Below are 25,573 nucleotides of genomic sequence, written 5' to 3' on the forward strand. Positions count from 1 at the left end.
TATGCATGTGAGCCCAAGCCCAAGGCCCTGCTTTGATGACACTGAGGGCCAGAGATGGTCTGATTGGGTCCTAAGTGCACTGTGGGAGCTTAAGCCGCTCAGGGTCAATTTTTCCAGTTGGCTTGTTGCTCGGAAGAACAGACTTCACCTCAATTTCTTAGTTTAAGCTGGCTGGCTCATCTGGGTTTGATCGCCCTTGTCCCAAGAACATAACAGTGTAAACAAATGACAAATGTTTTCATCTGTAGAAGTAGTAACAGATAGTGGACAGGGATTCCTCAAAAGCGAAGCCAGTATGTAAACTAGAAGATGCTTCCGAAAACGTGCTTGTCTGTGGTGCTGAAATGCTCTGTCCTCATTGTACTGCCCCACATTTCAGTTCAAATCAAGATTATATCTAGTTCATTCCTACTCAGCGTTATGAGAAGATATGCAAAGAATTAAAACAGAACATTATGCCTAGACTTAAAAATCACACTTAAGGATAGGCATGATAGACGTATAAAAATTTTTCCCACTCAACACTGAATTCCTTAAACCATGAACACTATGAAATGTAATACTGATGTTAATAATTTGAAAAGCGGAGGGAGTAGCATTTGTCTTGATATTCCATGTTTGGTTTCACGTTCCTTTTAGAAGAGTTCCAATGCCCACCCTCACATGCTGTCAGAATCTTCATTCTGCTAAGCAATTTTCAAAAATGTGACGTTCTTGAAGAAGCCTATTGACAATCCTCTCCAAGTAGAGTTCTTAAAAACTCAAATTGCTCCTAGAATCTCACGCATTTCTATTGGTTTAAATAATTATGGATGTTTGGAAAAGATCAAATTAGTTTATACAGAGGCTAAAATATACATAGAAAACAAAGTCCATCATTATTCATTTTGATAATATCTTAATAATCTTAAGAATGTAACAGTTAAGGAATGAAAACATCTAGTTATTATTTACGTGTTTAATTTTAAGAAGTAAAAAGCTTTCTCAAGAGTTAAACAAACAAACAAAAAACAAAAAACAAAAAACAACCTGCACTGAAAAATCAAGTCCTCACGAAGAGGGGAATAATCTCATGAGGGTGGGAAAAAGCTGAATGAGATCTTTTTAAAATTAGCTTTGCTACAGATCCCTCATGTTCTTTCACTGAAAAATTAGAAACGATTTAAAATCTCTAGCCAGACCGAGTATGAAATCTTCATTTCCCTTGAAACGAATTTTTTTTTGTCTTAGATAGAACGTTGGCAGAGTGTATAAAAGAATTCAATTCACAGCTGTTCCACTTTTTTAATGTAAGAAACATTAATCAAAGCTTTAAGTTATAAGCTTTTCTCATGTTGCTTAGTATTCCAGTTCAACAAAGATCAATAGAGGCCATCCCAGTGTTCCTTGACGCCTCACCAGGAAGCAGAGGCGTGATTATGCAAATCGCGCTGCTCCTGCACCTCTGCCAGCCTGCTTATCTCCCAAGCCTTCTGCCTGCTGCTCCTGGCTCCCTGCGCAAGTGCGTGCCTCTCCCTCTTATCTCCCAACAAAGCTCTGAGAGGCAAGGATTGAGGCCAGCGATGTTAAACAATGATGCATGGCTGATTTTATTTGTAAGTGATTTATTTCACTGGATTTAATTTTTTTTTCACTTTGTGTATAAGATATTTGTTAACAAGTCAGAATAGGAGAAGTAAGGCAGTGTTCAGAGACAATTGACACAGGTTAGAAATCTATTAAGCCCTCTAACAGTTTCATTTAAAGCAGTGGAAGAAGAAGGAAGCTCCTCACTGAGAATCTCAACATGCATTGGCTAAATATCCCATTTATTCTCTGAAAGGCAATTAATCTGTAATTATATGCAGAAATTTACAAGTAATAATTCTATTATTTGAAAGAAACACATAGTAATCATATAATCTGTTTAAGTGGCAATACATGTATTTTTCCCCCCAAACTGGAAATATAAAAAGAATAAAAACTTAAAAACAAGGAAATCTATGGAAACGTTCACAATTTTCCACTGACCCTAATAAATGAAAATTATTGTAAGCTAGTTTCTAAACGGGTTCCACACCAGGTGCTGCTCCGGTCGGCGGCTTGTCCACATGACACAAACCACTCCAGAGAGACACGCACACTGCACTGCTGTAATGATGGACCCCGGGACACTGTCCTTCCATGTCTCCTGCATTAATCCCTGACCTTCGAATCTCGGCAGCATAATCCCCATTTAGCATTAGTAGCAACGGCTTCCACTGTGAGGAACTCTTTTTTGATAAGTAAGCACTGATTCGGGCATCGCTTTTAAACAGCATATTCCCAGCTCAGCAAGAAACCCACACTCCTGAATGAACCGGAGCACATTACTGAGAAAAAGTTCATTAACCTTGCTAGATTTGAAGGTTAACAGGATAGCTGAAGAAAGGAACTGAGTGAACAGCTCGAATACAAAACAAATTAAAATGAATGTCATCATTCCTTTTGATATTCATTAGTTGATTCAGAGGGAGAATGCTCTTCTTAAATTTGCAAGCATTTATCTGTGAAAAACAGGTGTACATCTGCTGCTCGAATGCGTCTTAAGCGCGTGAGAGAAGAATAATGTAGACACTCACCCGTTCCGCTGAGGGAGTAGCTGGGAGAGGGAGAAAAGACTTGGGCTGCGAAATCCTCGAATGTCATTACTTCGCGGTGGTTCTGAATTATTGCTTCGAGATACAGAGCTCGCTCTTCATAGCTGCGGTAATCGGTTAAGGAAACAAGTGCACGTGCAAAGTGGCATGCAGAGCAGTGACAGAATTCACTTTTAATACCGTTGTGCAATTTTTTCTGTGTAAAAAAGTATCCTGCAGGTTCTTTACCATCTTGCAGAAAATTAAGTATTAGTCATAATTCATACCCAAATTCTGGTTTTGAGACCTAAGTTTCTCTTAGACTTTAATTGCATTAAATACTAGTAACACTAAAAAACATGTAAAGCAACAGTTACAGAATAACATCATAAGATCATTAGGGTTGATTTAAACAAAAACAGGAGATACTGATTGCAATAGCATCTCTTTCCACTGACAGTGGTAGATCTTTTACGTCCTATTTCAGTGGATAAAACATTCTTAGCCTACTGACATATGAGTTGATACTTCAAGCAACTTGGTGATACGACAGTGCAGACGCTTCTTAAAAATAAGAAGATGCAAGTTACTGGGAAGAGAGAAGGCTAGGAAGATAGATTCTGAGGGGGCATCAGAGCCTCTAACCAAGACAAGCTGTGAACATTGGAAAATAAGAACTACTATGTCAGAGAATCTACCAAGAGTGCACAGTGCAATTTAAAAAAAAAAGACTACTGCCTTTTAATTAAAACTGCAGTCTGGAACACACAGCATTCAAATGTGTAATCAAAAACCAGTCACCAATAAAACTTACAAGCGTAACACACTGAAGCAACTTTCCAGCTGTCTTAATAGGACCCCTGCGTGTGGCAGGCTTTCACAGGGCAGAAAGCAAATCTTCCCCTTTTGTGTGTGGCTTCTGTTTCCTTAGAAGGTGAATCATGTACTTCCAATAACAGGATAACGTCAGAACAATCCGACAATGGATGGAGGCACTGCACATACGACGTTATGAATTAACACTTGGGGAAGTCCGCATGACGTCTCATTTTCCCCTTCCTCATTATCAATGCAAAAGTTAAAAGACATGTTTCAGTCGTTTTGAAAATCATGCTAATTCTCCGGGAACACAGGGAATGTGGATCACCATCAGTTTATTATTGGCAGCTCCAGAAGAGGAAAAGTAACTCTAGCATTTCTCACTACATTTTCAAACTATCTTTTCAAAATGGCCTCTTTAAAAATACAAGTTGGTGACAATTATGTCCTTTCAATCAGCCTTCAAGACAGCACGTGTTTTTAAATGGTCAAATACTTTTCTGCTTTCTTATGGCAAAGGGTGCACACCGATCTCTAAATGCAGGCTCTTCCTCTCCCTACTCCTTCAGCTATATTCAGAGGATAATTTTCATACCATGAGGAGACCAGAGGCATTCTAGGGCTGTGCTATCCCCTACAGTAGCCACAAGCCACACGTGGATATCTCATTTTAAATCTGAATTAATTAAAGAGCTGAAATTCAGTTGCTTTGCCCCTCCCCCAACCTTGCTATATTTTAAGCACTCAATAGCCGCACGTGGCTAGGGGTTCTATACTGGATCGCACAGATACAGGATGTGCCTGTCACCGTGGAAAGCACTACTGGACAGCGTGCTGCCAGAATTTCTCCGTAAGTTTGTTCTATACAACCTCAAGCAAGGAAAATGTGTTTGAAGATTTCCAAAGTGGCCCCTCTAATGATTTATGATCTTTTATATAGATGGGCACAACCGCCCAAGGCCTGGGCAGCATGAGCCTGAACTGGCTTCTTGACTGTGGGCTGAACTCCTGGTGACTCGCCTTAATGAACAGGCTGCCAAACTTCCTCAGCGAGAGGCGCCTGCTCAGGCCCAATTCTAGAGGGACCCACTAATGCCATTCACGTCTCATTATGAACACACTTATTCTGCACAGCACTTGGCTGTCGCCACGGCTCGGCCCTCCGTGCATGGCCCCAGCAAGCCGCTGGTCCGGGGAACAGCAGGACGTTAGGCCTGAGTGGCCGTCTGGCGAACAGGCACTCTGACACTAAGCTGGCACGTGCTGGCCCAGCAGGGGCTGAGCGAGGCGTGACAAATTACTCAAAGAGCTGAGCTAAACTTATGGCTGACAACCACCTGAGCCTTTGGACCGCCGTGGCCCGCTGTCAACGCTCAATTCATGGCTCCCCCTTTCAGTCCGTCGTCTGCTTGTGGGCCTGGGTTAGAGCAGGCACGTCCCTCTAAAGACCTGTCATGCTCTGCCTAGCATCGTCCTGCTGTTTCCTCAAAGGCCCCACTGCATCCAGCACATCCACATACAGTGCTTGGGACAATGGTGAACAAAAAGGAAATGCGTGTGTGTTTTGCTAACTGCTCTACGGAAGCCACGTATCTGGAAAGTGGCTGGCTATGTTAATCAAGCTCATGATCAAACCTACAAAGGGACGTTTTGCATAATACCAGATGAACTGACCCCAGACGGCAGCCCACCGTCCCAATCCTGGATGGCACTATCATAAGCTTGTTCTTGTCACAAGCTTGTCCTTGTCAAGGCTGAGAGATCTGGGCACCGTAGAGGAAGTCCAGCACTATATTTACAGGAGTAATAATGAAGTTGTGAGATTCTCTGATTCAATGAATATTTATGGTCTGACTCCTAAATTAAGGCAGTAGGAGACAGAAAACATAAAGGTGCTTCCAGAACTGGATCCTGGAGGAGGAAGTGTTTCCTTCATAGAAGGTTCCTGACCCTGCCATGCATGCCCCCGACTGTCACAGCCCACACTCTCCCGCCCACTAACTGGAGTGTTAACAGTGCTAAACTGGGTGCTGTCATTTAGACAAACATCCATTAGGGATTGGGGTGAGACCAGGAGATCATCAAATACATTTTCGCTCATGGCCCAAGCCAGGGCATGTAAACACCCTGACAAAGAGAAAACAAATATCCCCTTAGCTCTGGCAGCGTTTAGAAACAGCCAAGGAGCTTGTGGGTGCCAAAAATCATTTCTTTTAGTAGCCATAAAAAACACAGCGCTGGGATCTTAACTGAATTAATTGCAAGGGCAATTTGGAGCAGTATCATCTGACATTTTCTTACCTAATATCCTTAGGGCTTCAATGCTGGTTGCTTTCTATAACAAAGGGCATTTATAATTTAGACATCAAAATGCTTGTAAGCTTTTCACATGTAAGACATGTTAAAATGTGAAGTGAATGCTGAAATAATGCCGATCCCTGGACGGTCAAAGACCTTTCACTGAAAGAGGCACCAGGTCACAAATCCGATCCCTGTTTCAATACTAGCCATGGCCCTTTTGTTCTCTTAAAAAGTTTACTAACAAATGTGTAACTTTTAATTCTGCTCTGAATTATTATCTCATGAAAAGCCACGCACAACAAAGTACTTTTTTAAAGAGCAGTTTTCCCCTGGATTACTCAATTCAGGGAACATTCAAATTACTGACCAGAAACCCATCTTGGCTTCTGGACATTTCTCAGTTTCTTTAGCCACTCATTCTGTTCACATTTTCACATAAGAATTTTTATCAAGAATTTTGATTAAGAGACAGGCCTGTAGTCCCAGTGACTCAGGAGGCTGAGGTGGGAGGATCACTTGAGCCCAAGAGTTTGAGTCCCGCCTGGGCAACATAGCAAGATTCTGTCTCTAGAATAAAAAATAAAAAAATGGATAATATTCCTCTACTTTACTAAAGAGGTTATACGCCTTTACTGGTTACATTTTATCAAAAATTTCCAAGAGAACTTCTTGAGACTCTCAAGACACACCCTGCTGAATCTGCAGAGCTGTAAGAATCTGAGAATCTGAACCTGTCCCCCAACTTCACTCTCATTATTGTTTGTTTTAGGTTTTAGAAATGACAGTAGCAGCATGACAGTCAGGAAGGAGCTTGTATTTTGGTGGAAGGAAGGCAGGGTTTGAATCTCAGCTGCCCTTTTCCCTGCCAGGTGTTGATGTCCCCATTTTACATGTGAGACAGCTGAGGCAAGTGGTTCCGACTCCAGCCTCAGTTGTCCTACTAAATGTAAAATGGGGACACCAACGCTTGTTCTCAGGACGGCTGGGAAGATTAAATAGAATCCTATATATGAAGCATCTACCTGGGTTCTAGCACAAAAAGAAAAGCACGATAAATCTGGATTGACTCCTCCCTGCCTCTACCATGTGGGCCTAGGGTTTTGTTGCAGAAAGAATGTAGTAGGTAAGCTGGAGGAGAGTTCCGTGTCAGGCTCCATGGCAAGCAAACCTCCTTTAGGCTACACCCTCATGAGCAGAGAAGTCCTATGGTCTCCATTTTACTGATCAGGTAATGAGAGCTCAGAGATTCAAGAAATTTTCTTGAATCACAGTGACACAGTAATGGAATTAAGGCTACAGCCCAGGTCCTCTAACCTTTACTGCTTTCATCTAATATCTTGAATTCTAGAATAAATGGTGTTAAGTTCAAGATCATGTGTGAGGTTGGGAACTAAACTCCAAATGAGACAAATCAACTGACTTAAATATACGTGAGCTATAATAATCAACCCGCAACGTAAACCTGAGTGCGTATGTGTAAGCTGCATCTATACCCAGATCATGCTGACTTTATAAAATACAACAAAACAACAATTATTCCATTTTAATTTCTTTTTACTCATTCGGGCTATGTGTTTGTTGACTGTTGTTTAGCACTTTCAAGCTTCTTTTATCAAAGAAATAAAGAGAACTGTTTGTAAGAGGCTATGCTGCAGACTGTATTTTTTCAACCCTTGAAACCCTTCTTGCCTGAACCTTCTCTAAATTTCCCAAGAGTGGACATGATGCTCAGACTGGCAAAGTGGCCCCGGACACAGGCAGCCTCCTGACATCAGTGTGTGTGTGCTGTAACAGTTTGCGTACCCACCTCAGTTTTCTTTCTGAACTCATGCAGCCTCTAATCACTGGCACAAGCAAGCCCAGAGCTAGCCATTCTCACGACTCTTAACTCCCATGGCAGTGATCTGCAGAGGAGGGAATGTCATGTTTCAGAACCACCTGGGACGCTTCAGCCATCCACGCATCCCTCTCAAAAGTTCTGGCGTCCCCGAGTTCTGCTGCCACTGTTCCATCCCTTGAGTACATTAGGGTGTGGAAAAGGTTGAAAACCTCTGGCTAAATAGCTACCACGTATGACCATCTTAAGCCTCCTTATGTTAGTTTTCTGTGGCTGCTGGAAATGACCACCAACTGGGTGGCTTAAAACAACAGAAATTTATTCTCTCACTAGTTTTGGGAGGCCACAGGTCCAAAATCAAGATGACGGCAGAGGCTGCAGGAGAGATTTTGTTCATGCTTCTTCCAGTTCCAGGTGGCTGTCTGCATTCGCGGGGCTGCATGACTCTCCTCTTTGCCTCCATGGCTACATGGCCTCTTCCTATTCTATGTGTCTCTCATAAAGGACACTCCTCACTGGACTTACTGCTCTCCTGGATAACCCAGGATGATCTCCTCATTTCAAGATCCTTAACTTATGTCAGCACACAGCCTTGAGTCAAATAGTTAACATTCACAGGTTCCAGGAACTGGGACACAGACATATGGTTTTTGGGACCATGGTTTACTTCAATAAACTCCTTGAGGACACCATGTGAGTCAGGTTCATCAAATTTATGTCAACAGAAATTTATTCTCTTACGTCACTCATACAACCTAGCTTACAAGCACCCCACATAATATTTACTGAATGAATAAATGAAGGCCTGAAATTCGTGTCCATTGCTTTAAGCTATGAGACAGCTAGATATATTCTAGGCAATAGCAACTTGTAAGGAGAGGTTCGAGAGTTCAATTTGAAGTAAAATTATACATAGATTTACAAAACTGCGTGATAAAAACTTTTAGAAGAATGTATGGGGCAAACTCTTTATGACCTTGGGGTATGGAAAATCTCTTAAGAAACCATGAACCACAGGGAGAAGAGACTGGTACATCTGACCACATTCAAAGTAAGAGCTCCTGTTTACCACAATACTGTAAAGAAGGTAGAACTACTAGGCACAACGTGGGAGGAAGCATCTGCGACTCAGAGCTGGCAAGGGGTAGGTGCCAGAATATAAGAAGAACGCCGAGCAAATCCATAAGAGAAAGTCAAATAACCTACTAGAAAGATGGGCAACCAAGAGATAAACCTTGACTGGCAATTAAGTTGCTCAGTACCATTAATGATCAGGGATTATGAGAATCACAACAAAATACCATCTTATATATCCCAGAGTGACCAAACACAGAACATGTAATAATGCCAAATGTCAGAGAGGACATGGGTCACAGGAGCCCCAAGAACCTGCTGCTGGGAGGAACTGGCCTGGCTTCTTGGGAGAGCAATCTGACCTATCCAGGGAAGAACAGACGCACGTGCTTGCAGGCTGGCAATTCCGCTCCTCAGTATGTGAGCTCTGGCACATATGTGCTTGGTTCAGAATGTTTATAACATGTTACAGACAACAGCAAAAAAGGAAAAGGAAACTATTTTTAACATTCATGGATAAATGCAGTCACACAATGGGATATTATATAGCAGTGAAAATAAATGAACTATAGGCATGTGTATTAATAAGGATAAAACTGAAAACCATGCTCAACCAAAAAAGCCAGTCACTGAAGGACACATTGAGTGCAATTCTATTGCTATACATTATTTATTTATTTATTTATAGACAGGGTCTCACTGTGTCACCTAGTATGGAGTGCAGTGGAGCCATCATAGCTTACTGCCACCTTGAAGTCCTGGACTCAAGCAATCCTCCCACCTCAGCCTCCCAAGTAGCTGGGACTACAGACATGCGTCACCATGCCTGGCTAATTTTTAAAATATTTTCTAGCAATGAGGTCTCGCTATGTTGCCTAGGCTGGTCTTGAACTCCTGGCCTCAAGTGATCCTTCCACCTCAGCCTCCCAGAGTGCTGGGATTACAGGCCTAAGCCACCTTACCTGGCCTATATATATTTTAAAAACAGGTTAAGTGAAACATATTGCTTAGGGCTACACACATATGTAGGAAATGATAAAGAGCAAGGAAATAATAACCTGGGATTACCTCTTGGGTGTGGAGGGGTTGTACCTGGGAGGGTCTGAAATATATTGGCTGGTGCAAGTGGGTGTCAGTACCGGGACGTGTTTTGGTGTTCCTTAGAACGTATGTAAATGACATGTCTTCTAGTCTATATAAATATTTCATAATAAAAATGGGCAATTTGGTGAGAATGAAACAGCACTAATCAAATGAATCTTTTCTCACCCATCAGAAGGACAGAATGAGCTTCAAATCGAAGGTTGATATAAAAGGTCTATGTTTGGGTGTTAGAGTTGATGATGATCACAAAGAAGTCCATTTGACTCAGACACAGAGAAAGCAGAAAAGAGACAGCACTATTTTTAGGGATTTCATTCCAGAAATAGACCAGAATGTCAGAGCTCAAAATTTTCAGCAAGTTGTGGGGAACTCTGACAGAAGGGATTCAAAAAGCTCAAATCAAACATGGATACGAATGCCACCTGTAGGGGAGGGGGATAATGCTCCAAAAAATAAAAATGTATTTCTACAAAATTACTGTTGTTAGAATTACTATGCATTAAGAATGACAAAACCAGCTGAATCTGAGAATGGTCAGAATACTACATATATTCATGGGCTTAAGCATAGATTTCTATACATTATCCTAGTCTGCTCAGAGAACTGGATCTCAAGTGGCTGTGCTATTTTCAAAAAGCAAATCCACCTTCATTCAAGCGCTCATCCATTCAAGAGATATGTATCGAGTGCCCCCCTGTGCTAGGTAATGGGCATGTAATCAGGGAACAAGATAGATGTCGCTCCTGCCACCAGCAATCCTGCATTCTAGCAGGGAGGCAGACCGAACACTAGTTAAAGGACAAGTCCAGGGAATAAGGCAAACTGTCATTATGTCAGTACCAGGAAGGAAAGAGGGAGATAAGCTCAACGAAGTCTCTGATGGGAGGGAAGCAGCTAACCAAGCAGGGAGGAAGTGGGGTAAGGAGTGTAAGAGCAGTTCGGGCACAGAGAATGCCATGAGCGGGAAGAAGTTGAGATACCTCAGGAGGAGAAAGGAGACTGGAGCCATGGGGTAGTAAGAGGGTGGCAGGAGGTGCAGCTGAAAGACAGGCTGGGCCTGGGCACAGGAGGCCTGAATGGCTTGAGGCAAGGAAGCAACATGATGTCACTTAAGTTGCTATATTGCCCTTAGAGGAACTGCACCACTAAAGAGGGTCCTGAGTGTCCTCTAGTTTGGAAGAGGTCAAGGCTGACTGGCATCTATACGTTCAATCAATGGGCTTGTCCAAATATTTCAATACCTTACTTATTCTTTGCATTTTTCAGAAGTGGATGACATACAACTTTTGGGCATGTGGAAGAGGTAAGAATGCTACTTGCAGGCTTGAAATGACCAGAACTTCTGAGAATGACCTTAAGCATAACCAGGAAGGACTATGGCATGGCAGAGAGAGGGCCACGCTGGGTGACACACACACCCTGGCGTGGAGGGAAGAGGAAATGGAGCAGAAGCAGGCTCTCCGGTGAGGCAGAGAATGAGGCGCTACACACAAGGAGTCAGGCACGACCCTCCCACAGGACAGATACTGGGCTCACAGATACTTATAAAAATGAGATGAGTTAACAGCAGCTGTGGATTGAGGAATACTACCCTGTTTCGAATGTGAAAAATACACCCACGGATGCATTTTAAACCTAGTAAAAAAAAGACCCTACTGTGGCAGAGTCTGAGCTCAGAGAAGGAATGGCTAAGAATATTTTACAAAACTAGGAAATTAATTAGCTGATTTCTTCTGCTGCTCCCCATTACTGGCCGCTTTTGGTATAGAGGATGCACAAGAAAATAACACGTTTTTGTTTTTGAGCAATGTTTTGAGTAGTGATCAAAGAAAGTGAAGAGGCAACACAGAATAGGAGAAAACATCTGCAAACCATTTAAGTGATAAGGATCTTGTATCTCAAATATATAAAGAACTCTCACAGATCAACAATAAAGACAACCGAGTTTAAAAATGGGCAAGGGATGTTCATAGACATTTATCCAAAGAAGATATGTAAATGGCCAGTAAACACATGAAAAGATGCTCAACACCACAAGTCATTAGGGAAATGGAAATGAAAACTATAATAAGATACGACCTCACGTCTACTACGATGACTATAATCAAAAGGACAAGCGACAATAATAACCAGTGAGGACGAGGAGAAGATGTGGAGAAATTGGAATCCTCATACCTTGCTGGTAGGAATATAAAGTGTGGCCACAGGCCAGGCGCAGTGGCTCACGCTTGTAATCCCAACACTTTGGAAGGCTGAGGTGGGCGGATCACCTGAGGTCAGGAGTTCGAGACCAGCCTGACCAACGTGGAGAAACCCTGTCTCTACTAAAAATACAAAATTAGCTGGGTGTGATGGTCCATGCTGTAACCCCAGCTACTCGGGAGGCTGAGGCAGGAGAATTGCTTGAACCCGGGAGGCGGAGGCTGTGGTGAGCCAAGATCGCGCCACTGCATTCCAGCCTGGGCAACAAGAGCGAAACTCTGTCTCAAAAACAAACAAACAAACAAACAAACAAAGTGCAGCCACTGTGGAAAACAGTTTGGCAGTTCCTCAAAAAGTTAACATATTATCCAGCAATTCTACTCCTAGAAGTTCAATACCCAAGAGAACTGAAAATATATGTTCACATAAAAACTTGCCAACAAATGTTCATAGGAGCATTATTATTTACAGCCAAAAACCAGAAACAACCCCCTTGCCTGCAAATTGATGAATGGATAAACAAAATGTAATATATCATATAATAAAATATTATTCAGCCATAAAAAGGAATGAAGTATTGACACCTGCTGTGACACGGGTGGACATTGCAAACACTATGCTAAGTGAAAGAAGTCAGATGCCAAAGCCCATATATCGTGGGACTTCATTAATATAAATGTCCAGAATAAGCAAATTAATACAGACAGAAAGGAAATCAGTGGCTGCTTGGGGCCAGAGGGAGGGGAGAATGTGGCATGACAGTTAATGGGTATTCAGTTTCTTTTTGGGGTGATAAAAATGTGGAATTGGAAGTGGCAATGGTTGCACAACTCAGTGAATATACAAAAAACCATTGTATTATACATTTTAAAAGGGTGAACGCTATAGTCTGTGAATTATATCTCAATAAAATAAATGCCCCCAGGCTGGGTGCAATGGCTCACCCCTGTAATCCCCAGCACTTTGGGAGACTAAGGTGGGAAAATCGCTTGGGGCCAGGAGTTTGAGACTAGCCTGGGCAACATAGTGAGACCCTGTCTCTAATGGCACATGCCTGTGGTTCCAGCTGGTCAGGAGGCTGAGGTGAGAGGATCGCTTGGGCCTGGAAAGTTGAGGCTACAGTGAGTTCTGATCATGGCATTGCACTCCAGTCTGGGCGACAGAATGAGATCCTGTCTCAAAAAAAAAATGCCCCCCAAAATGCCTAGTGGTACGCAGTGCACACTATGTATTGTGAGGAAGGCCTGTTAATAAAAAGATCTTCACTGAACACATGAGAGAACAAATGGCAGGATGGCCTGGCACAGCAAAAGCCCTCCAGGCAGACAGTGGCTGAATCATTTAAGCATGGAAGACACAGGAAGAGCAGAAGACCATGTGCCGCGACTGTTCTAGCAGCTGGAGGATGAAAAAGACATAGTCTTGTCCTTCACAGCATTCACAGCTTATATGGAAAGACAAGTGGACAACGAGCTCTAGGAAGCTGGTGGGTGGAGCGATTCACGGGAATGAGGAGTGGGTCTTGGTCAGACTGCAATGGGCTTGTTACAGAAGGGAAGAAGCAACACCAGCCTGTGGCAACTGGGAATCTCTGAAGGTTTTAAAACAGATGAACAGCAGGACCTGATCTATGCCTGAGAGACAATGGGGCAGGGAGACAATGCAGGGGAGGAAGCGGCACAATGCGGGGTAGACCCATCTGGACTTGGGGTGCTCACCGATGGTAAGAGATGGAGATGGATTCTGGACATAACCCTGGGATCAAGGTGTAAGTGACCAAGAGGATGGGATAGAAAGGGACCTGAGGAGGAGGGCAGGGTTGAGTGGAGGAGTCTGAAGAGCCCAAGGGATTCCTGGGGGACAACTTCAGGGAAGTGCTGACTGGGACTCAGCAGAGAGGCCTGGGCCAGAGCTGAAGAGCTGAGTCATGGGTTTGGAGATGAGCTTGAAGGAGAAAAGGGGAACCACCCCCACCAGAGGGTGGGCAGAAGTGAAAGAGCAGTCAAGGGATATGGAGGGAGCGGGAGACAGCCATCTCCCAGATCCCAGGGAGAAGCATCTGGAAGGAGGAGCAGCAGGGTTCCTGCAGAGCCTCAGCTCCCATGCACTTCCCTGGTACCTGCCTCAAAGGCACATGCTCCACAGGTGGGCTCAGGTCGCATTTAATAACTAAACAAATGGATAAAATTCCATAATGAGCAAGACAGGAACAGATGCCAGTTACATCCTAAAGCCATACATCATTTTCACAAGATTTTATTTCTCTTTCAATATAATGTAAATTTAAATTCTAGGACTGTTTAAGGCCACAAATAAATGAATCATTGAAAGTAAATGTCACAGCCTGGTAACAGGTAAAGAGGATGACTTTACTCAACAATGTAACCAAATAAAATGGATGTTTTGGAAAAGGAAATTAAACACATGGAGGTATAAGATATTAGATTAAGTTTCAAACCCTAATGATACACTCCTGGACAGAAGCAGTCCACTACTGCTCAAAAAGAAGAAAATACCATATAACCAAGTTTAAGAATAATTCTGAGGAAATGATAAGAGCAAATGGAAATGAGAAAAAGATTTTCTTCAGGCTATTAAATTACAGACTTTTGGAGATGGTCTGTTCTCATATTCCCATGTCCTTCCGGCGTAGGGAGCTGAAGGTCTCCCTCCTAGAATCCGAGGCGCTCCACACATGCAATGGATTTGGACTATACTGTTATTAGAAATGTTCAAATCAGTTCTTCCCAGGGGATTGATTTGTGAAGGAGCACATCCTTAATTATAGCATTTTCCATTTCCATCTTCTCCAATTCTCCCAGAGCACCTCACCTTCTGCAAATCACCAAGTGAGAAAATGCCCCGTGACACCGTCGCTCAAAGTCTCACATCAGTAAAAATGTAAGTGACAAGAAAATTAGTCATTCAGCCTATTTCAAGTCTAGAGAAAGTGCTGTCAAATTGAGTGAGAAAAGATTCAACAGGCTACTTCAATGATGAAAACGACTGAAAAAGTGACGAATCAATATGAACAATAGAAGCCCTGAGTTCTGCCATGCTGACGCCAATAACTTGATTTCTGGGAGGAAGGGAGTCAATGTCACTTGAACCGTGTTTCTCTTTCACAGATTTTCACTCGTCCTAAAGACATCATATGTTAGAAGCTAAAAAATGTACTCCCAACCTTAATATAGAAAGGACCACTGCTGACATTTTTGGGGCATTTAATATCCATGAAGTCACAACAAAACGGAAAATAATTAGAAATGCAGAACTGACCTAATGTTAAATGATGAGTTAATGGGTGCAGCACACCAACATGGCACATACATACATATGTAACTAATCTGCACGTTGTGCACATGTACCCTAAAACTTAAAGTATAATTAAAAAAAAAAAGAAGAAATGCAGAACTGTCTCTAAATGTCTTAAATCCTGTTTGTGGCAAAGTATAAAAAGAGTAGACAATTAAAGAGCAACACACATGAATTGTAAACTCTGGTTCTGTCATCACTGATTCTAAGAGAAAAAAATATTATTAAATAAAATACGTTACAGGTACTATTTAGTGCAACATAATTTGAATTGAATTATCCAATGTTTACTCTTCAACCATTCTATTTTGAAGGCAAAAGCCACTTTCATTTGGCCTACAGAATAGTTTATATCTAGGTTGATTCTAGAAATTAAATAGGATCATGATATATGATATACGATAGATAATAAGTAAACGAAACTGACAAGTATAAGAAAACATCTATAGCAGATACTCTGGTTATCCATTCCTTTGAGACATTCTTAATTGTTACCTATAAACAATCTCTTAGGCCCACATGAAATCAGACTAGGCTCAGGCATGACACAACTGAATTTTGTGGTCCAAAGTATTTGCACCAAGTTGTGTACAGATTTTCTTTGTTTTTCATTTCTGAAAGCAATTTTGGGGAAATAATTCCTTTTCATGGTATTTACAAAATTTTAGCTATATTTGTTTTTTCTTCTGTGCGTTTTAAAATAATAAATATCACTACCTCTGGAAGCAGAAAATAGTATTTCTATGCTTCTATGAAATAATTTTAATAGCTTAAAGGCATCTCAGTTTTCCAGGAAGATATTCATCTGATACCAAGTTATCAGATGTCAAGAAGAAACTCCAAGAAAAGTTAGGGGTTTACCAAATGAAAGTGACTTACAAAATGAGGAAAGAAGCTGATGTGAAGGTTGCCAAGCGGCCTTCCTGGCCGATTCAGACTGCTTGAGTGGTACGCTGGGTTGCAAAGCACACCTGAGTGATAAATATTACTGCTGACCCACACTTGAAACTCAATACACCCCACAGACCTATCAGAGCAAAAAAAATAATGCCACAATTATTGAAACCTAACTGGAAATTTGGGGGAATTCTAATAACACAAAGCTCCCTCATGATCAGAAGTAGCAAAAGTATGTTGGCCAGTTAATATTAAAAGCAACTGATTTCTGGCTATTCATAACAGTATGTGATGCAACTGGCTCACTTAGGAAGAAGCTACACTAAGTGGACACAAGGGTTGAGCCATCACAACAAACGGCCCTGGAGCATGTCTTTATCTGCAGCACTCTGAAGAGCCGCTCCATCTGTAGGCATGGCTGGGCCCCTCAACAGACACTGGTCCTGTGCAACCAGAATGACCAGATGAGCGTGGAGAATATGGGTCTCATTAATGTTATGGAAAGTAGTTTTGAGCAGCCACAGGGCAAAAGCACCTCTTTTACTCCTTTTACATCTGTTCTAACATTTGGTTCACTGTTAGGTTAAAAAAAATAAAGATGATCAGGAAGTATATATAAGTGACTTACATAGTGTGGTTTGAAATTTTTATGTTTGCTGTCAAGATTGGTCATGAAAATTCCCACGGGCTGCTGGAATGACTTACTCTGGTTTCATAACAGGCTCAATTGTACTGTTCTACACCTTCTGCTAATCTGGTTCTAGGCTGTGTAAAGAAAAAAATATGCACATATAGCTCTGTTGAAAATAATGAGTCTTGATGAAGGTCTACGTGTTTGAGTGGGGTAGTGAAGCCACCTGTTTGCTAACGAGTCTCTGGCTGAAGGGCACTGGGCTGAGAACCCCATAAGGTGGTCATACAGCCCTGTGATGCTTCTGCTTAGGGGTGAGGAAGGGAAACACTGTAATGATATTAGAGGAAGGCTTAAGAAGCAACAGGGCTCAAGTGTGAAGTTCAGGCATCGTCACTGACATAATCTCAGAGATCATCAGCAACAGACAGCATACGGGATGCCCTTTTACGAGTGCACCTCAAAGGAAAAAGTCCCTGTTCTGACAGCCCTTCAGGTGTGGGGTCTGCAGCAGGTGAATCAGACTACATCCTGAGCATAAGTGAGCCCCCGGCCAGGCACCTCTGCTGATGCTGCATCAACCAAAGACTACATTTAAATAAAGATGCCAATGAAAATGATCAAGTGCTTTTAATGGGTTGAAGTTTTATAGGCTCTATCTCATTTAATCCTCACAACTTCCTCCTGTGGTTTGTACTATCCTAATTTTTTTGTAGAGGAGGAAATTGAAGAGCAGTGAGGAAAAGTGATCTGTTCCACCTCTCTCAGATGCTACCAGCAGCCTGAATTGAGAGCCTGGCTCTCAGTCACGGCCCTGCCTCTTATGATCAGAATTCTCCCAACAAGAGAAAAGACTAGTGAGGCCACAACTAGCAGAAGGCCCAGTTCCATCTACTCACTGGTGTTTTTATAGAAAGCTGAAGGAGTAAATTGTAACCCTTCTTCCACTCTCTCCAGTTGGGACTCTATTATCCAACAACTTCAGGTGAAAGAAAACTTACTGTGTTTTCTCCTGCAAATTAAACTTCAATACTTGCATTTCAAGTATTTTTGGCTCTTACAAGCCAGTGAGAGAAATCCCTGTGGGTTAGAGCAGAGGCGGGAGTGACAGTTTCACTAAATCCCATCTGTGTGCCATTCTGCTTGCGGGGTGGGAGCGTCTGCAGCACAGCACATCAGCCCTGCGTCCTGCACTTATTCATGCAGATGTCTCTTCCCCTGTCACTCATCCCTTCGTTAGAACTCCCTCCGACCAGCTAGCCCAGGGGCTGCTGTCTTCCTGCCCCTGGTCCTGGTGCCCTGTTTCAAGTGGTGGTGGACAGCACTGGGCGCCGTGTGTGTCCTTCATGTCCTCCAGTGCTCCTGGGCACCGTTACCGTGCACCTGCTGCAGTGGCCCCTCGGCTTGCAACTCGACATGAGGCAGTGTCATACCAGTGACCGCACAGGTTGCCAGTAACAGGAAAGCAATTTTCTATTGAGCTATGACTATATCTGGCCCAGGATGGATTGTGCAAGGGAAAAAAGATTTTTTTTTTTTTGTAAGGGGTATTTTCTTTTGTAGCTGGACAACATATATCATCAAGTGCAGAGCAGATACTTGGTCCTTCCTGAGTCTGACATTTGAACAACAGATTCAACATTTCTACTCCATTTCAGCAGGTACCTCTGAGTACCTAAATCTTTTCAACTTTTAAGAGTAAGGCAGAAGGAATTCAGGTTAAAAAGTCTGCTGCAGTCAGAAGAGAGATCAGAATTAGAAATTCTCTCATAATAACACATGCTTTAAAAATAAAATTTCAGAAAAAAATGATGGGTGTTTATCTTAACTTTTTATGTCTTTATATTCTGGGATAATTCTACTTTACTCTTCAATGAAAACTGTCTGCTTTTATATTTTATATGCAAAATTCCTTGTAACAGATCCCATCTATTCTGCCTAAACTCATAAAATATACAAATAACAGAAACAGCCCCCAATGCTGTTAAAGATAAAATTCCCAACCCACACAATTCTCTGGGACTTTCCACATTTAAGCCTCATAGAGTCACTTGATATCATCTTCGTGACTAAAAATATAACTGCAGTATTACTTAAAATTATAATCAAATCATTCTCTTGCAAATTAAGACACTCTTAGAAAAAAAATAGCCAAATTGAATTTGGTATGTCTTTTCTTGATAGATCAAAAGCAGCTCCATTAAATCAGCAGTTTTATATTAATGGCATGAGACATGACCCAGATGAGGAAAATGTCCTTTGGAGCCATTTTGTATCTTATTTGAAGAGCCATGGAGATGATCCTCACAATTCATATGTGAGGCAGAATTGTAGCACTGGTCCCAAGGCCAGGAGGCTGGACATGATCCCAAATGTGGTGGCCCATCCACATCAGAGAGCCCAGGTTCATCTTCTCTCAATCCCTCATTTCTTCCCATTATTGTGCCTGCCACCCATCTATTCACCCACCCACCCATCCATCCATCCATCCATCCATCCATCCATCTACCCACCCACCCATTCACCCATCTACTCACGAACCCTTCCATCTGATATTTACTAAGTGCCTCCTACATATCCATTATTCTCTCCTCAGATGTAAGGAAAGTACTTCCTTGCATCTCAGTCCTCTTCTAAATCTTTGATCCTATAATATTCAAATGTTGTACTGAGTATTATAGTATATTGGAGGATTCTAAAACCCATCATAGTGAGATTACACTATAATTAGCCTGAGTTCTGTTGGGGCAACATCTCACTTAGAATAAAAGAGACAATCTCTATGAAATAAAAACAAGCTACCCAATGTTGGTGCAGTTGGCTGCCACTCATGAAGCTCTCTGTAGCCAAGAGCCCATTGGGTCCTCCTGCAAAACTCAAACCACATATGATAAAGCAGAGACAGGCAACAAAAGTGATGCTCTGAGACCACCCAGCTAGCAATGAGCAGGGCTGAAACTCAAACCCAGGGCGATCTGTTACACATGCTGGCCTCTTCCTACTCCCTTATGCTGTCTCAGTTTAATCTTTCAAACTTATTTAAGATGCTTGCAATGTGCAGTGCTAAATTAATCCACAAACATTGTTGTTTGGTGCTAACAGGAAGAATAACGATAGATAAATTAGATTCTTCTTTCTCCCCCCAGAACCAAGAGTAGCAGAAAACTGGCCATTTTTATAGCTAATCTGGAATAAATGGTGACTTTCTAGCTAAATCATTATCTGTACAATTGTCATAAGAAGCTACAATTTAGAGGAATAAACTACATTAATTTGATTCTTTCCTTCATGCAGCAAGATTTGAAAAATTTACATGACCTCATTTACACAAAAATTATCTTTCTGCAATTATTTCTAGTGATATTTTGAAGACAATCAGTACAAAATTCTAAAGTTTTCTTAATTATTTTGAATGGACATTTTCAAAGAGAGAGTGAATTTGGTGCCAGATATGGCTTCTGAAGTCGTGACATGCTTCAACACTGGAGAGCAGAGCGTCTCACGGTAAAGGCCTTTTGCACCATCATCAAAACACTGAGAGGAACAGGAATGAACTGTCATTCTTTCATTGCTGTCTTCCAAGGGGGTGAACCATTTCTGATAAATCCTTATTTTTAATTATGTGCCACTTGGTGTCATTCAAAAACCCTGAAGAGGGTAGAAGCACCTGTGCAATGACTCTGAACAAAAAAGAAGGTAGAAATTCAGGCCTGATATTCCATGTGTCATCACAGATAGCAGGGTTGAAGTCAAAGCCCTGAGTTCAGATGCAGACTCCTCTGAGTCCTGGCCCTGTGACCTTAGGCAACTAGTTTGCCCTGCAGAACCTGCATCCCCTCATCTGTGAAAGGGGGGTTCAGGGCTGATCTGCAGGACCATGCTGCAGTGAGGGGAATGATGCCACAGGTGTGCCTGTTCAAGATCACAGCAGCAGCTGCTGGACCTAGTGGCACCCGGTCAGTGGAACCTAACAGGGAGCAGCTGGCAAAACAGCAACATGGAGTAGAGCCCTGGCATTCCAGAGTAGGGACACAAGGGCAGGCCTGGATCTCAGTGCCACTCAATCACTGACTACCGTGGCCAGGCATCTGGCTCAAAGTTGTGGGCCCTGTGGAGGCCTAGGGCAGCAAGATCTTTCCCTTTATGGGAAAGAGCCACATCACCTTCTTGTCCCATGGCCTGAATGCTTCCTCCAACAGGTGGGGGAATATTTCATGAGAAGCGTTTTTCTCAATTAAAAACAGAAACACAGGGACCAGTGATAAGGACAGTAATCATTTTACATGATGGAAACTTGCCTCTACCTATAGCAGGTTCTGATCCTGATCAAGTATACTGGTGATTTACTTTGTAGACTGATGTTTCAACTGTTTTCACTCATCTCCAGTGAATATTAAAAATGTCACTTGAGAAATTTCCTTTGTATTTCTCTACTGCCTTTACCTTTCGGAGTTCCCTGTGTCTGTATGTTGATAGCAGACACAAGATCTCACTGTTTTCATGAAACATCACGTATGTACATCACTGGGATCACCTGGTCTCAGTATATACTCTACGTAGACCCCAAAGGTTAAGGACAGTACATGAGCGAGAGAACTTTTTAAATGCCTCTATATATTTTCAATCAGAAGTAATTATTTTGTGAGTTCATAGAGGACATAAAGACGTAACTCATGGTCCCTATCGTCTCCCAGCATACTACTGATGTGACAGGAATGACTTTGGGACACTCTTCCTAGGGCTTCTTGGTGGTGTGAACAAATGTGCAAGGCATCATGAGAAGGAAATGGCTATACCCTTTTGGTGTGGTTGGGGGCTTTGTGGAGCGAGTCCCCCTGAAGCGTAGCTCTGAGACTGAGTGGAATCTACACAGGCCAGAACAGGAGTGATGGGGGAGGCAGGAGGAAAACATCATGGGGCATTTCCCAAGAAGCCATGCCCAGAGAACTGGGGAACACAGGGCTCCTTAAGAAGTAGGACTGGAGAGAGGCTGGAGTCTAGACTGACACTGCTGTTAGGGAAGCGAGGAGGCTCCTGAGGGTAGACAGCAGGCTGACAATGCATGGTGGTGAGTCTGGCAGCCAGGCATGAGGCTGGAGAGGGAGAAGGAAGGGTGCCACAGCACAGAGATCTGTACAGAAAGCCCTGGACACAGCCTTGGAAAGTGGCTCTGGGCAGAGGGAGAGGATCCCAGGCAGGTGGAGGACATTTCAAAGACTAGACAGGTTTAATGGACGATGCAAGAGAAAACCAAAACTTAAACATGCACCAGGCTTTATATAATTTTAAAATGTATGGCACAATTTGCAAACTGGCAATAAATTACTCTAAAATTATCCTTGAGATGGGAGGATGGCAATATGCAAAAAAATTAAGCATGGTGACTGCAGGTAATAATGTATTATAGATTTCAAAATTGCAAAGGGAGTAGATTTTAAGTGTTCTCACCACAAAGAAATGTAAGTATGTGAAGTAATAGTTGATGAGCCTGATCTAATCAACCTGCAATGTATACATGTATCACAACATCACACTGTACCCCATAAATATATGCAATTATTATCTGATGGTTCCAAATGTCACTTCTACAGAATGTGTGCACCTCTCTATGCAGCAATAATGTCTACAAGAGGCCTGTGTCCCGGGTTTTTCCTCTATGCAAAGTTGAAGTAGGGGCTATCTTCAATGAGAAACATCCACTAATATTACTTGCACAGACTTAATGGGAGAGATAAATGGGTTATACATCACTTAACTTGTAACTAATAATAAATTATATTTTGGTCATTAAAGTCATGTAATTTTTTAAAGAAGCAGTTGGTGGGAGAAACAGTAAGGACTGTGAAATAGGAACCACCGTTGTTCCAAGGCTGGTGATCGTCTTCACTGTCAGGATTCATGAGAGGAAGCTATGTTTATTTTTCCTTGATGACCCGACCACTGTGGAATAAAACACGTAGGCACATTTTCTACAGAGACGGATCCAAGACTGTGACTGTCTCATTGTGCCTGTAGTGGAGGGCTGCCAGGGCTCTGCTTTGCTGATTATAATGAGCTGCCTGGTGTCACAAACCAGGTGATTACCATGGGTTAAACAACTAAGGGCAGGGTCGAGAGTGACCAAGCAGTGGCTCCCTGAGCTCGTGACGGTGCTAACCTTTTCAAAGGTGAGCGCCGTGTATATTCATTTCAGCAAGTCACTTAATGAGCTTTTGGATTTTTTCAGCACAAATTAAAGGCACCTACCTGGATTTTTAAATCACTTGGTAATGCCACCTAATCCCCCTGAGTGGAAGAAAATTAAAAACAAGAGCCACAGCATTTCCTTAGAACATCTTGATGTAAAGTTAATGATTCTTTGAGAGAGACTAAATAGCAGACTATTTCAATATTCGGAAACACTGGAAAATACATTCCACCATGCTATACATACATGGGAAAACAAAAAACTATTTATTTATTTAGAATGATTTTGAAAAAAAATGAATTCTAACCTCTCCAAATAGCCTCATTTCTGAATATTTTTTAAAACTAGCCCGCTTCCTCTTTTTACCAGGGAGAATCATCATTATCATTAAATACTCCAACTCTGCAATTGTCCACCCTCAAGCTGTCCACGTGAAAGTGATTGGTTGATCTGACTGCCCAGCGGCACTTGGTGCATGGGCAGAGCCTCCACTCCAGCTGTCTGGAGGTGCACATCTGGCTCGCTGGTGAGCACCAAGCATCTCCTAAGTGAATTCTCCCCATTCTAAAGAGCCTACATTTTAAGAATGACTATGCAAATTTAGTGGCAATCCATTGGGTCATTTCATGTGATGCCAACAAACATCTAGTAACACTTCTATCCATTTGTCTCTCCATTCGGACATAATGATCAGTCCCACTGTGTGCCAGTCAATCGTGTGCCCAAATTATCTTGAATAATTCTCACAAAATCCTATGAAGAAAGTATTGTTACTCTCACTTTATAGCTGAAGAAATTAAGGCTCCGAGTTCAAGATTAGGTGATAGGCAAACCAACATTAGCAATTTCATATGGTTCCACCTAGTAATTTAGCCAGAGCCCAAAAAGGTGGTTGGGCAGGGAGGGGCTTCTCATACAATATCTTAAAAGAGGTGAGAGAAAGAAACTAGGAGGAGCACTCAAACCCTGCAAGGGGCTGGGGGGATTTGGAGAAGCTGCAGCCAGGCACAGGATATCTCCAGAGGCTGCTAGACTGTGAGAAAACAGGAATAAGCTCTTTGATGTAAGGTATCAATACAAATGCAACCTAAAAATGCAGTACTTTTCTGTGCAAGCTGCACCAACAGTTTGACTTATCTCATGAGGCTGAAATGTTTCTCAGATGAGGTCTAACAAGTATAAGTACTCCCCAAACAAACCTACTCAGCTCATTTAAAATAAGCCCTTACTTAAAAAGGACCACAAAGACCTTTGACCAAAGGACCACAGAGACAAGGTCACCTGATAAATGAGATAGTCTGGATGTTTTTGTGAGATGAAGACAATGTTCATGAAGGACCAGGATTAGCATCTCTGCTTCACCACACAACAGACAAGTGCTAAAATACTTCAAAATCCAGTATACATCAGTGAAATTCCGAAATTTATCAGAACAGAAAGTAGATCAAATAACAAAATACTGCATGATACGTATTTTATACAGTAAAGTACACTTAACAGCCATGTAGATGAAGGTTTTGGCCATGTTCTTTGTACTCAGACATGGCATGCAGTTGTAAGCTATCTGTAGTGGGGAAGAAGAGGGAGAAGGGGTGGTGATGTACTGGGAAGTCCATGACTTGTTCATCTGGGGGCCTGAAAAAGCCCCTGAAAAATCAAAGCTCTAGTAATTTAGCAAGGTCCAGCAGTGAGGAATAAAGTGTATAAAAGCAAAATGAAGACAAAAATAAAACAAATTTTAATACACATGGTTAGTCACTCCCAAACAAAAGTTGCTCATAGCCACACACACTGGCCTCTCATGGGAACTCATGGAAAATGCCAGTAGTTCCTCTGTGGGGGTCCCGGGAAAAGTGCAGAGCTAAAATCCACAGTCAGCAACGAGGCCTTGGATTTTAAAATTAATAAGTTCAAAGCCTGATGAGATGGAAGACATTGTAAAAAGCACCTTAAAAGCAAGCAGAAACACTCTCAGTCCCCTGTGAGCTGTGCAGGGGACTGTTTCAGCCACAACCAGAAATGGATGCAGGTGAGCCTCTGATATCCTAACACTAAAAACAGACGGAGGCCACCAGCATGGCCAAATGCTCAGAAGTGAAGACCAGGAGGAGATGACCACGTTCTGGATGGGATGTGTTTGTTTTAAAGCAGTCTGCCATTGCCTTTCATCTTTTTGGGTAGAGGACTATATTAAAATTCCTCTTAGAGGCTGGGAGCAGTGGCTCATGCATGTAATCCCAGCACTTTGGGAAGCTGATGCAGGAGTATATTTTGAACCCAGGAGTCTGAGGCCAGTCTGGACAACGTGATGAGACCCCGTCTCTACTAACACATTAAAAACTAGATGGGTGTGATGGTGCATGTCTGTAGTCTTGGTTACTTGGGAGGATGAGGCTGGAGGATCGCTTGAGCCTGGGAGGTCAAGGCTGCAGTGAACTGTGATTGCACCACTGCACTCTAGCCTGGGCAACACAGTGAGACCATGTCTCAAAAAAGTTTTCTTTTAGAGAAAGGCATTCAAAGTGAACTGATGAAAAACAAATCTACAAGTTATTCTCCTGTGTCCTACCCCATGCCCAGAAGCTGACGGGACATCACAGAGAGATGGC

At 42.3% G+C, this 25,573-nt stretch overlaps 1 protein-coding gene across 2 annotated transcripts in view; it reads right to left on the reverse strand.

Moving 5' to 3' along the window:
• RALGAPA2 (Ral GTPase activating protein catalytic subunit alpha 2) overlaps nucleotides 1-25,573 on the reverse strand; it is a 326,457-nt gene that overhangs the window by 19,796 nt on the left and 281,088 nt on the right. For both annotated transcript variants that reach the window (XM_008962966.5, XM_063600987.1), the window contains one exon: nucleotides 2,601-2,722. In XM_008962966.5, the coding sequence (XP_008961214.1) occupies nucleotides 2,601-2,722 (122 nt within the window). The remainder of the gene's footprint in view (nucleotides 1-2,600; nucleotides 2,723-25,573) is intronic.

Source organism: Pan paniscus, chromosome 21 (genome assembly GCF_029289425.2).
Source record: "Pan paniscus chromosome 21, NHGRI_mPanPan1-v2.0_pri, whole genome shotgun sequence".
Classification (NCBI taxonomy): Eukaryota; Metazoa; Chordata; class Mammalia; order Primates; family Hominidae; genus Pan; species Pan paniscus.